Source organism: Varanus komodoensis, unplaced genomic scaffold, assembly GCF_004798865.1.
Source record: "Varanus komodoensis strain SLA01 unplaced genomic scaffold, ASM479886v1 scaffold39, whole genome shotgun sequence".
Lineage (NCBI taxonomy): Eukaryota > Metazoa > Chordata > Lepidosauria > Squamata > Varanidae > Varanus > Varanus komodoensis.
In genome coordinates, this window is record NW_025335922.1 from 4,863,815 (window position 1) to 4,876,984 (window position 13,170).

Here is a 13,170-nt window from a genome sequence, read left to right on the forward strand (position 1 = left end):
AAAGTGCTTAATTTTTGCTCCATTTTAATTTCACATTTTTAGTTGAAGACTGCAAAAAGATCTACAGTGAATTAATATTCAAATGTGAGCTATCTCTTCAGATCCATGTACTTGATTAGATACTTATCAAGTGTAACATTTCACCAGATGAATGCTTGAAGAAATCTATACAGTTTTAGACATTGTGACATCATGCTGTTTCTGTCCTTCAGGTGAAAAATACTCATACAGCTCTTTAGACACATCTTAACACCTGTGGCTTTGCGGCAGTCCAAATCATCGCAGATGTCAAAGTCACACAGGGAATGTCCATGACAAACTGGCCTCAGTCTCTATCTTAGTCAGACTTATCTTTCTTCTTCCCTGTTAAAGGCACTTTGCTTGAGATGGCCGATCCTACAGCTGTAACACCGCCTGTCACAGCCGAAACACTTCCTTTAACCAATCCTACTCCCATAGATGGCACAGCTGTTACTGCTGTTTTGGTCACTTCAAAGCTTTTTCCTCCTATCCATGCTACACCACCAATGGTGGCACCAACAGCTCCTTTTGTTATGCTGAAAAGGCCACCAGTCACACGAGAGAGCATGCCAGGTTGCTGCTGTGGATGTTCTTTTAAGGCATCTAAGGAGAGAGAGAGTAAAACTTTCAGAGCTTATTTAGAAATAAAAAGCCAGATACACTAGATTGACATGACGTATACCACATGTGCAATAAACCATTCTTTTTTTTGGGGGGGGGGACAATACAATTGTTATAAATGCAAGCTCCAATTAAAATATGTTTTGAAATTTGCTCTCTTTTGGGGTAATTATGGGACTTCTCAGAGTGCTATTCCCTTTTTTGAATATTTGTCTCCCAAGTTCAGTCTCCTATTAAACATACAACAAAGAGTTTAATAATAGAAATTTAACACAAATTCCAACATCCTCAAAACTTGTCAGCTGTTCATAAGCGATTCTTCTAACCAAACTTTCTGCTTCGAGTTGGCCTTATGTTTGAATTTACTTTCTAAGGAATCCTGCAGTCTTTGAATTTTCATTGCCTACATACAAGGATTTAGATTCCTAGCAAGAGAAAAAAGGTGGGATATAAATGTAATAATAGAACATCTTCTGAATTTTAACAAAATGATCACTTGTAAGTAGGCATTTTGTTTCATTTCTTAAAATGTTAACATTGCTCGTGTCACACACAAATTCTTCATTTAACATTTTAGCAAAATATATACAGCCAATTATATCAGTGAATAATATCTACTTCAGCACTAGTACAAATGACATCCCACTAGAGTAAATCATGCTTGCATAATTTAATCAATCAGGAAAAAGTGGTGACAGCATAGTATAAAAGGTTATTTTCTTTAAAGGTCCTGCAGAGAGCATATGACTTGAAGAAAAATCATTATTTTGCTGCAATGTCACTGAATTTTGGTGGCAAATCATTCCCCCCCCCCCCCATTGTGTTAGGATTCCATTAGAGAGCAGCTTGGACTAGTAATTTCAGGAGATCAAAAGGCCCCTACAACCCATGCTACAGAAATTGTGAAAGGACAATGTTTTATGCATTTTAGCACTGTCCTGAGTAAAACAGAGCAAAAGCCATTTTTCAAGTAATTTACTTTACAAAATCAGTTCTAGTGCTGAAATTAGTTCATAAAAGGAAAATAATTAACAAATTAGTAAATAATTTCAACAGATGGAAAGTCAACTTTTCAGCCTCCATACAAGCATCAGTTGGCTCCTCAGGGCTGACAGGCTCCTCGGGATTAACAATAATCAGATATCAATTTACTTAAGTAGATCTGAACAAATAGTCATCCACTGTACCATAACAAAACATTTTAGTTTACAAAACTACAGTAAACCTGTAACTGAAATTTACCTTCTGGTGGCTCATCATTAAGATATGGGGGGACATCGTGTTCATTTTTGTCTGTTTGATTCATTGTGGCCTAAAAAAAGCAAGAGTTTTCATATACAATATAAGCACAGGGTTTTAAGAAGTCCAATTGTTGCCCACCTCCATTGCAAATAAATAAACACCGTTTAATCTAAACTGACCCTAGAATGTGTATAGCAAACTTACATACCAGTCTAAAATCTCAAAGTATGATTTCATACAGCGGCCATAAACTGCAAATTTCAGTCTGTTTTTGCCAGCCACTCCTGTTTATAAACTGTATTTTAAAAAGTAGTAGAAAAAATCATTGTATGGAATGAAAAATAATTTATGCTATAGAGCGTCAATAGACAGGAGCAAATAACTTTAGTTCAGACATGTGTATATTAATGTAAGGAAACATGAAAGTTAAAAATCATGTACCAAGAACCACACCAAGCAGTAGAGATAAGTGCAAATATAGGAAATGGCAGAGCTGGTTGGAGGTACAGTGGTACCTCAGTTCACAAATGCCTTGGCTCATGAACAAATCAGGTCACGGACAAAAGTTACTGAAAAAATTTTACTTGGGTCATGAACACCGCTTTGGGTGGCTACCAAGATCGCAGCCATCTTCCCCCCGCCCCCGGTGGGAAGATGGCCACGATCACAGTTCCATTTGTGCAGGGAAGGTGTCCGTGATCAGAGGCATGCAGCTGCACTAAAGGCGGGTGCAGCAAAGCAGAGCCGCGAATCCACTTGTCGTTCGTGCAGTACTGCGCCTCTGATCACGGACGCCATCCCTGCATGAAAGCAATTGCGATCTGTGATCAGAGGTGTGCGGCTGCAGGTAAGACAGGAGCAGCAAAGCAGAGCCGCGGGGGAGATGGCTGAGGTTCTGCCTGTCTTTCCTGCAGGAGCACGCCTCTGATCAGGCACACCTTCCTTGTACAAACTGAACTGCGCTCAAGGCCATCTCCCCACCCCCAGCGCACCGTTTGCACCCATCTCTTCTCCCCCACTCCCCAGCACACCGGGATGACGGGCGCATGCAGGGATGACAGGCGCGATCTCGGTCATGCTGGGGGAGGGGGGGCGAGGAGATGGCCGCAATCTTTGTTGTTGTCACTTTGCTTCACATTTTTCTGATTTAAAAAATGGTTACAGAATGGATTCACCTTATTTACATTGAACCTTATGGGGAAATTTAACTTTGCTCATGACCACAGTCCTGGAACAGATTAAGTTCGTGAGCCAAGGTACCACTGTACATGGTGTGTCCATGTGGCCTATACAAGCCAACAACTGAACAGACCTGACACTATGGTATAAGGATTTTTAAACAGTTTTTAAAGGAACTAAATACAATGGATAGCACAAAACTAAAATAAAGTATATGCTGCAGCATTTGTAGTTAAGATAAGCTTCTTTTACACATTGGGAGTGACAAATGCGTATTGTTTCATGCAAAATTTTGTAGTGCAGAAGAGATGCATGTGAAATAACTATTATTCAGACAAAGTATCAGCACAGTTTATTTTCAGACATCCAAGGAACAGTCTGTGTTAGCTAAATGATGAATGTGCTGAATTTACCTCATGAGATCCAGCAAAACCCTAATACCCAGGTAATTACCCAAATTCCAACAAGTAAAAGACACCAGAAAACTGCAGCAACAGCTCTACGACTGGGGAATTGGAAAGGGTTCCTATGGTCCTTGAACACTGAGGAACCATAGGATATTGAGATTTGCTTCTGAGGTTGCAGACAGTGCTCCAACCTAAGATAAGGGAGTCAGAGATCAGGCTCCCCTCCCCCACCCACTGCATGCATGTAAACTGGGGCTACTGAGAGGAATCTTCCCTCACACCTGTTAGTGCACAAAATGGAATTTTCAGAGCACTTATTAATATCTTCACAAGCTTTTTTAATTATTATTTGATTGCAAGATGGACTCCCCAACATTTAGCTCAGCATTCTGATATAACTCTCTTGTCAAAGTTGACTTTAATTGTACCATAATACTAAATAAATCTTTTGCTAAAGCGAGTGGGTTTTACTTCCAAGTACTTCCAAGTAAGTGGCTTAAGATAATATCAGAAATTTGGAATGGCTTCATGCCACATTAGGTTACCATGCAGAAGTATCACAAAGGCTACCAGTACTCAGTTCTTGATAATGCCCTTCCGGACACATTGCCCTTAATCTTCCACAGCCCTTACTTAGGACAATCAAGATCATATGGAATTTTGCCAAGAAATGTGATCTCCTGATCAGATTGTAGTCTAAATAGCCACGTACCTCCTACAGATTTAATTGGATACAGAATTAGTCTCCACTTCCTATCTTTAGCATAAAGTAGCTTTAAATTGCTTTTGGGAAGTCGCTATTTTTGAAATAGCAAATGTGTTTATGTACTCAAGATGGCACTGAAAGCTGATATGAAAAAGCCCCTCATCTCTCCATTACCCTCTAAGCTTTATTAAAATTAATTATTTTGCTTTATGGTAAACATTTGCTCACAAATTCATCAGCCAACAATCTGATATTTACAACTAACACGTTAAAGATAAAATATAAATATTTTAATATCTGTCCTTTTGTGAGCCTAAAGAAAGTTCTTCATCATCAGGGTTTTCTTTTTAATATTATCTGTAATCCACCTCCCAAAATCATTGCCAACATTTTTATAATTTTAGAAGGGCTAAACTCTTATTTCAGGCATTTAAAACAAATAGGACAGATAGACTACTAAAGAAAAGCAGCTAGCATGTAGCCTAAATCACAAGAAAGAGGAAATCAGATTTCCAGATATTTTGGATTCCACCTGTCAGCACTTCTGATATGTCATGCTAGCAGAAGCTTCCAGAAGTTGATGCCAACACATCTGGAAATTTAGTTTCTGCTCACACCTGGCCTAAGTTTGGTCTTTTAAGAAGTGTTCTGCAGCACTATAGAATTAAATAAACAATGTTATATAATTATATACCACATACATACCTATATGATGTGTAGCTTGAAGATGCTAAGTACAACTTCTCTCCTCCTCTTTGTTGCAATTAAAGGACAACATCTACAATAATATAGTTATAAGTTTCAAGGGGAAACAAATATTAGCAGAAATTAAAAGAAAATATTACCTGCACATATCTAGTAATATTTATCATTTGTGACATTTCCAAAACAGAAAGTTGCTGAGCCCTTTAAATAATGTGTCCTAGGCAATGTGGACACTGGAGAATGCATTTCCTTGTTAGGCAATGGTTCTATCACTATTTTTACTTTAGAAATAGAATTTCATACTTATATAGGTACCATGGGAACCATATGCAAAAGAGCTAAAGTCCTGCAGAAAACAAACAGTTTTGTAATCATTCACGAATCTATCAAGGTATGTCCACAAGAAGAAATGTTGCAGCAAATGCTTACTATAAGCTTTTTAGAACTGCTGCACATAATTTCCTAAATGGTATCATTCCTGCATAGAACATTTCTCAGAGCCTGCCTACACAACACCATGTATTACAAACATGCATGTGCCTATTTTGTCAAGAAACCAGCCATCTACTGAGACTTTCCAGCATATGTAAATACATGCACATTCATGCATACACTCAGGTTGGTGTAAATGCAGGTTGAATGGAATTTTTTTTACACAAACTGCTACCTATAGGAAATGTTACTTACTTGGAATTTCTTACATAACAATGTACTATTTCTTCAAAACCAGCTCCAGTTAATGCAGTTGTTAATATAAAAGCCCATAGCTCACAGGCTAAAATAGTAGGTCAAATCTTGTCTCTGCCATCAACCCACTAGATGGCATAAAATAAGTCATTCTGTCTCAGTCACACTTGGCTCCATCCACAAGCAAGGCAGATCAGAAAGGATTACACAAGATAAAAGTGATGCTCAGACCACTCAGAAGGTGTCGTGTGTGTGTGTTATTACCATTGTAAAGCAGAAAAATATTTTTATAAAAGAATTTTCAGTGTCTATGGCATTTCCAATGGTGTGCTGTTCTTTTATAACAGCAGGCAAGATTAATAAAATGCCATGCAATGCCTCAATCTATTTTCACCAAAAGTATACCCATGCTGGTCTAGATGAATTGCTTATTGCTCCAGCATAAATTATCCCACACTACAGATGTTCATCTGTGTACAAAGCAAGACGACATTCCACATGGAAACACACATTACATTTCTCCAAGATTGTTTTCATACAGGTAAAATGAGAATAAGACCCTATAGGGGAGATTTTGAAAACTGATTTGCACTGTGTTTAAAATATAGTATGTTAGCATCTCATGTTGGTAAGAGGGGACTTGGGATACAAATTTAAGGATTGCAGTTTCCCAAGCCTATTGAACATTTGACCCAAACGATGCTCGAGCTCTGGAATGGGCTCACCCCATTATTAGCACCATGCACACATGTGGACATGCACACACAGATGCACACATACATCTGGTCATTCTATCTCCTAAAATAATGGCTCAGCAGCAAGATCACAAGTCCTTATTAAGGATGTCAAGGTCCCTGGGAACAGTATTTCTAGTATTTCATGGAACCCAGAACACTACCACAGCAATATTCTAGGAAGTGTTTAAAAATAAAAAGATTTATTTTCAGATTTGAAAGAAAATAAGCTTTTTACCAAATCCCAGCCCAAACTGGGATGAGAAATGTGGACAGGCTTCTTCAGTCTTTGCAAAGCCCTGAACTGAAGGAAGTACATATTTGCAAATCTTATACCAGGTCAGGTTTGTTTGGAGGGTGGGCGTAGATGGAGGTCATCTAACTTTGGAGTTCTACAAGCTAATTTTCTTCTGCAAAATCAGATGACCTCTGCCTTTGGCAAGGACATTTTCTGCCTCCCTTTAGGCCCCTCTTGATGTTCACATGCAGCACATCCACTTGTTTACTAATATGTAGCTATACAGAGATATACAGAAATACTTACCAACTGTTACAACATTCGCAAGTCCCACTGTGATTTTCTATATAAAACCTAAGAGAGTAACATGCTTATTAGCATTTATACACAACAGACTTCTTGAAGAGTGCCACTGTAAATTAAATCTCAGCTGCAACACACAATGACCTGGGGAAATTCAAGTTATTTGTGTGGTTCACAAATGATAATTAATGCGAAGCCTTGAACAACAAAAAGAGTTTCTTGTTAACTTAAATGTTTAGTGTACTATGAAGTCCCAGGGAAAAGGGAATAAATGTAGGAAAGTCAAAAGGAAAAGGGGACTGACCCCATCAATTTTCAGTAAATTAAATGCTTCTGCACTTATCTCCTGATACACTGTCTGTAAGAGAAAGCAGAGCAAGACTGCATCCTGCAATCTTTAACTTCATTTTTTGAGAATCAAGACTTAGACGATACGTTAAAGACTATCCTTGGAAAAGTCTGATCCTGTGAACCACCCAAGGAGCTTTTGAGCTGATAGGTGGTGTAAAATATAATAAATAAAAAACCAGACAATTATCTGTCTGTATATTTTAGTATTCAGTATCCTGAGGGCAGTTTTGCTCTAAATGACCAAGAAAAACTAGGTCCAATTATCTTTCTTGCTGATGAAAATGTTTTAGGTAAGTCAGGCTCCCAACAATTTATAAGTTGGCAGTCTAATGCTCCTAACCCAATTAAACACAAATTAGTTCAATTACTCAGAATGTTAAATGAATTGGCTTCATTATATCTAAAAAAAGCAAAGGCCTTCCATCTTTAAAGAAACTGTTCTCAGGGCAGCAGCAGGTAGAGCGAATCTGCTACCACCATGCATTTCGAAACATCTACTGGGTTCACATAAGCAACACCATCCACTCAAGGTCAAGTATAGGGTGAGTGTGGGTTGTTGCTGAGCCATGGGTTGCTGTGTCGTGTGAACCTATCCATCATCGGTTGATAACCATGAAAAACCCTGAAAGAGAACTCATGACTTGTTCTTGGGGTTTGGGTTGTTTGGGGTTAACAAACCACAGATGTTGGCACTGCTAGGTTCACACAGCACAGCAACCCATGAATCAACGACAATCTATACTCATCTTTGCTTGTGGGTTGTAATGTTGTGTGAAGCTAGCCATTATAAAGTAAAGGCACTTTGGCAGTGAATATTGAATGGGCAAAATGAATGTGGGCTCAGTGATGTTCTCTTGGTACCAGGGCCAGTCAAATACTACATTTCTCTACTCATTCATTCAATTTATATTCTGCCCATTTAGCCAAATGGCTCTCTGGGCAGGATATAAATCTAGCTCATTATTTTATCAAGACAACTAATTATATGAAACCTCCAGTAAGCCAAAAGCGAAGATTTGAAAACAGGACAGAATATTTCTTCTAATTATTTTGCACCCTCTCCTAAAAGACAGAGTTTAGCAGCATTGGGTAACTGAAATATGTTGCCCAGTATTATCCACCTCCTGTGGAATCCTGTAAAATTTTATTCAAATTATTGTAAAAAAAATCCCACTGTTCTCATAATGGAAAAATGTTTCCAAAGAATGTGTGAGATTTCCATGCTGTAACATTACATTGCTTTGGGGATTTAATGCACAAGACCCTGCCTATCAGCCACTCAGACTTTATTACTAAGCACAGTGGGCCTGGTGCAGGGAAGAGTGCAGCAACAGACCCTTCTGTTTCTGTACTGAAGTTTAGAGATAATTCCCACCACATGAACAGGGGTTTCTAACCTTGGTCTAGCACAAGGATAACCAAGAGCTATTCTATACTCCAGATAAAAATTAAGGAGCCACACACCTTTCTCACAAACTGGCTCCCATGTGAGTGGTCAGATTCTATAATAAGTCTAGACAGCTATCCAACAGTAACAGCTTCAAAGATGTGGACCATGTACATGCAGGTACAGTATTACTCACATGTACATCTATTTACATGCTGCATAGAAAACTAAGCCAAGATGCAACATCAACCTTAAGAACAATGAGTAACATTCTGTGTAAATCCCACTCATCACTACTTTGCATTGAGAATATTAATAATCCTCCCACCAGAAACACGAACAAAAGCACCCTGAAACAAACCTCAGAAGTAGGTCTATTTAAGCAGCCATTTGGGGCATAACTGCTTCTATTACATGAAACTGTAAATGGGAACCCTACCAAGCCAATGAGAGAGTTAATGGATGGATGGCAGTAGTGACGTGGCAAGAGAGGCAAGGATGTAACCTGGAGTCATACTCCTTCTGACGTGCTGCCTGGAGTCTTTCCCCCTCCTTCTAAAGGGCTCTTCCACGTTGAACCTGGTGCGAGTGACGAAAGGGAATCGTTCCTGCCAGTTATCACTGAAGACTCCTGCCTTCCTACCTCAACAATCTACACCCACTCTTTCAGTTACAGGTTCTCAGGCCGTTTGTACTCTGGAATGGTAGCAAGCTGGCTTGCTTGCTAGCTTGCCTCTAGTTAGAGAATGAGCAGAGAAGGGCCGTCGACATATTTACCTTGCTTTGCTCCATCAAAGCTAAATAGTTTTGCAAGAAGCAGGCTCTCATGGGAAGGCTGGTGGCTATTTTCAGATGGTGACTATCAATATGCTACGACATTATCGGCAGTCTTAAATACGTGCATATATTCCTCGCTTTTATAGGCTCACATACTCGAGTTGCTCATACGTTTGGCCATTTTAGATTTCCACTTTAACTTCCTATGTACGCTTACCTGGCCGTAAGCAATACTGAACATATAGCAGGGTTTACTTCTGAGCAAACACGCACAGGGTTGCTCTGCGTTTTAAGCACAGAAACAAAGCTGCATTTATTTTATTTGCAAAAAAATGGAAAACTCTGAAGACTGCGTCCCCCAACCTTCCGTTTCCCTTTTACATGCGCAAAACGACAAAATTATGAAGAAAGAAACAGGCGAGGAGTGCCTCCCCATTCAAAAACGTACTCCCTCAGACAAATCTAAAACACACACAAAACACCTCCCGTTCTGTTATGCCCACTCCTTTCGAAGCCTTCCTCTCCCAGCGCCCCCTTACTCCAGGGCACCCATTTCGCTCCCGCTCCATGGGTGTGGGACGTCAGGAGACCCCCCACCCCCGCCGCCCGCTTATAAACTGGGGTCACGAAGCGGGGAGGGCTCGCACTAGCGAGGTCTGCTGGCCCCCCACCCGCTCTTCTTCCTCGCAGGAGATCAGGGGGTGGGGAGGATGCTAGAGTCCTGCCTCCCGCCCTCACCGCAGAGGGGGCCTGCACAGGCCGCGTCTTCCGCTCACCTCCGCAGCTCCGGCTCTCTCTCTCGCTCTCCTCGCCGCACGGGCCAGCGTAGCTGAGGGCTCCGTCCACAGCCTCCCGAACCGCGAAGCAAACTCGGACCCTCTGGCGGCAGGCTGCTCCTTCGGTGCTTGCCGACGTGGCGCCCTACGCACCTCGCCCTGTCTCCGCCCGAAGAACCCGCCTCAGGCCGGCCCCCAGCGCCCCCCGCCGCTCGGAGGGGCGCGCAGGCGCTGCAGCCCAGGCCCAGGCCCGACTTCGCGCTCAAGGGCCTCGGTCTTTCCTCAGGTTGTCCTGACCACTCCCCGCGGTGAAGGAATCAGCTACAAGGACAGGCTGGCAACAGCCTTCCACAGTTGCAGACGCACACACGGTTCAGTTGCCCTCCGTCTTCCGTCAGGCCCGTGCACTGGCTGCACGTTATGCTGGCAGGACTATGAATACAAGGTTCAAATATGATCTAGTATCTAATTAACAGTGTACACGCACAACAACATCTGCTGGTGGGAAAGGAGACAATCAGAAGCAGGGTTGGACCGTATATACCCACCCTGGACTTAAAGTTGCCTGTGGGTCCCCAAATGTGCCAGACTTATGATTGGGTGCAGAGGGTTTACCCACTAGGTGCCACCTCGCCAGGCCCCAAATAGGTTTGTGTGGGCAAAACTGATGACAGCCACATAAAGTGCTGCTTGGGTGTTAGAGCTCCTCGACCGAAGCAGCAACCCTTTTTGCCACTCTGACGATGGTTTAGCATGTTGTCCTGCCTTGGACATCATGCTAAGCTATGGGGGCTTTACTAAAACCCACTACAAACCATGCGCTGTTGAGATGATTTATAAGCCACCCAGAATGACATATACCACTCTCCATGAAGTGGGGGCAAGATTCATAGGACATATTCAAAGTCAGGGTGGTGTAGTGGTTAAAGTATTAGCATAGGAGATGTGGTTTCTAGCTCTTACTCAGCCATGAAGCTCACTGGGTGATGAGGCCAATCAGGCTTTCAACCTAAGTTATCTTACAGAGTTGTTGTTAGGATAAAATTGAGAGGAGAAGAACTTTGAAAACTACCTTGGGTTCTTTGCAAAAGTAAGAAAAGTGAGGTATAAATGTAATAATTAAAACTATTAATAGATTTTAGCCTGCATAGCTTTATATTGAGCTAGCATGTTGAGTCACCTTTGCTAAGATGGTAAGGCTTGAGCCTACAGCCAGATAGGGGATCAACTTGATGGCCTTATAGGCCCCTTCCAACTCTGCTACTATTCTATTCAAATTCAGTATGGTGTAGTGGTTAAGAGTGCAGGACTGGGACTCGGTCAATCTGGATTCTAGTTCCCACTCAGCCATGGAGACTTCAGCAGCAATACCTGTCCAGATCACAATATTTTGGATACAAGTTCTAAAATTAAAAAAAAAAAAAATAGAGAGTTTGTGTTATCAGCAACACCTGCAGACTGAATGATAGCTGTTAATAATGCGGTTGTCCCTCTTTGCATTTAATTTTCTTCTGACTTTATTTACTATTCTTCTTCCACTTCCTTATGTATTGTATACATTTGAAACTCTTCACAATACTCCATGAATAGACCACAGATTTTTATGCCAAAATAAATGTGTTCATCATTAAGATCCTGTAAGATTCTTCATTGGTATTACTGTCTACTAACACAACTAGTTTGGTACTGGTTTGTACTGATTTCTTTCTCTGAGGACCCATTTAACAAAGGTTGTTAATGCGAACAGTTATGATCCCTGCAATCCAGATAACTTCTAAATAATAGTTCTTCTGTACATGAAACATTTATTATGCACTTGTGATCTTCACTTGTGGAAGTTTGCAGGACCTTTTCACAACATCATTGTCCTGTAGAGCCTCTCCTAAGTTTCTAGTCTTTTTAGTGTTTTAAAAAACACTTTTTGGTTTTTTAAGAGTTAGGAAAGTCTGGTATTAAATTTTAAATCTTCACATACCAGAACAAAATTGGGAAAGGAGTATGGCAAGACTGTATATTATCCCCCTGCCTATCTAACTTATATGCAGAGTACATCATGCAAAAGGCTGGGCTGGATGACTCACAAGTCAGAATTAAGATTTCTGGGAGAAATATCAACAACCTCAGATACACAGACAATACTATTCTAATGGCAGAAAGCGAAGAGGAACTAAAGAGCCTCTTGATGCAGGTGAAAGAGGAGAGCGCAAAAGTTGGCTTGAAACTCAACATTAAGAAAACTAAAATCATGGCATCCAGGCCTATCACTTCCGGGCAAATAGATGGGGAAGAAATGGAGGTAGTGACAGATTTTATTTTCTTGGGCTGCAAGATCACTGCAGACGGAGACTGTAGCCAAGAAATTAAGAGACACTTGCTCCTTGGGAGGAAAGCTATGGCAAATCTAGGCGGCATACAAAAAGCAGAGACATCATCCTGCTGACAAAAGTGCATATAGTCAAAGCCATCATTTTCCCAGTTGTAATGTATGGCTGTGAAAGCTGGACCATAATGAAGGCTAACGAATTGATGCCTTTGAATTGCAGTGCTGGAGAAGACTCCTGAGAGTCCCTTGGACTGCAAAGAGATCAGACCAGTCAGTCTTAAAGGAAATCAACCCTGACTGCTCTTTAGAAGCTCAGATACTCAAAGGTGAAACTCAAATACTTGGCCACCTAATGAGAAGGAACAACTGATGCTGGGAACGACTGATGCAAAAGGAGAAGGGGACGGCAGGGGATGAGGTGGCTAGATGGAGTCACTGGTGCAGTGGGTGTGGGCTTGGGTGGACTCTGAGGGATGGTGGAGGACAGGAGAGCCTGGAGGAATGTTGTCCATGGGATAGTAGTAGGTTGGGTGTGACTTTGCAACCAAACAACAATCAGTGCAAAAGCCTCATGAGAAGTTCAAACCTGCTATAGTACAAATATGCATCTGTGCTACCTTGTTGTTGGTTAATAGAACATAGAGACAGGCAGAGAAATACAAACCTCAAACCCTGTGTAAAGGACCCATTTTTCTTCCTGCAATGAATACAGA

At 41.1% G+C, this 13,170-nt stretch overlaps 1 protein-coding gene across 1 annotated transcript; it reads right to left on the reverse strand.

Annotated features, from left to right (window-relative positions):
• Positions 1 to 7: 7 nt before the first annotated feature.
• TMEM263 (transmembrane protein 263) lies at positions 8 to 10,293 on the reverse strand. The gene is made up of 5 exons (XM_044441299.1): positions 10,135 to 10,293; positions 6,847 to 6,894; positions 4,882 to 4,954; positions 1,885 to 1,954; positions 8 to 624 (listed from the first exon to the last, which is right to left on the reverse strand). Exons 4-5 carry the CDS (start codon positions 1,946 to 1,948, stop codon positions 338 to 340), a joined length of 351 nt encoding a protein of 116 aa, XP_044297234.1. The 5' UTR covers positions 1,949 to 1,954; positions 4,882 to 4,954; positions 6,847 to 6,894; positions 10,135 to 10,293; the 3' UTR covers positions 8 to 337.
• Positions 10,294 to 13,170: the final 2,877 nt, after the last annotated feature.

Bases quoted from the DNA above. Each gene is read 5' to 3' on its own strand.
- TMEM263 (XM_044441299.1), bottom strand. From the start codon at position 1,948: ATGAATCAAACAGACAAAAATGAACACGATGTCCCCCCATATCTTAAT. The intron at 625-1,884 runs GTAAATTTCAGT...CTCTCTCCTTAG, and splicing joins TAATGATGAGCCACCAGAAG to ATGCCTTAAAAGAACATCCA.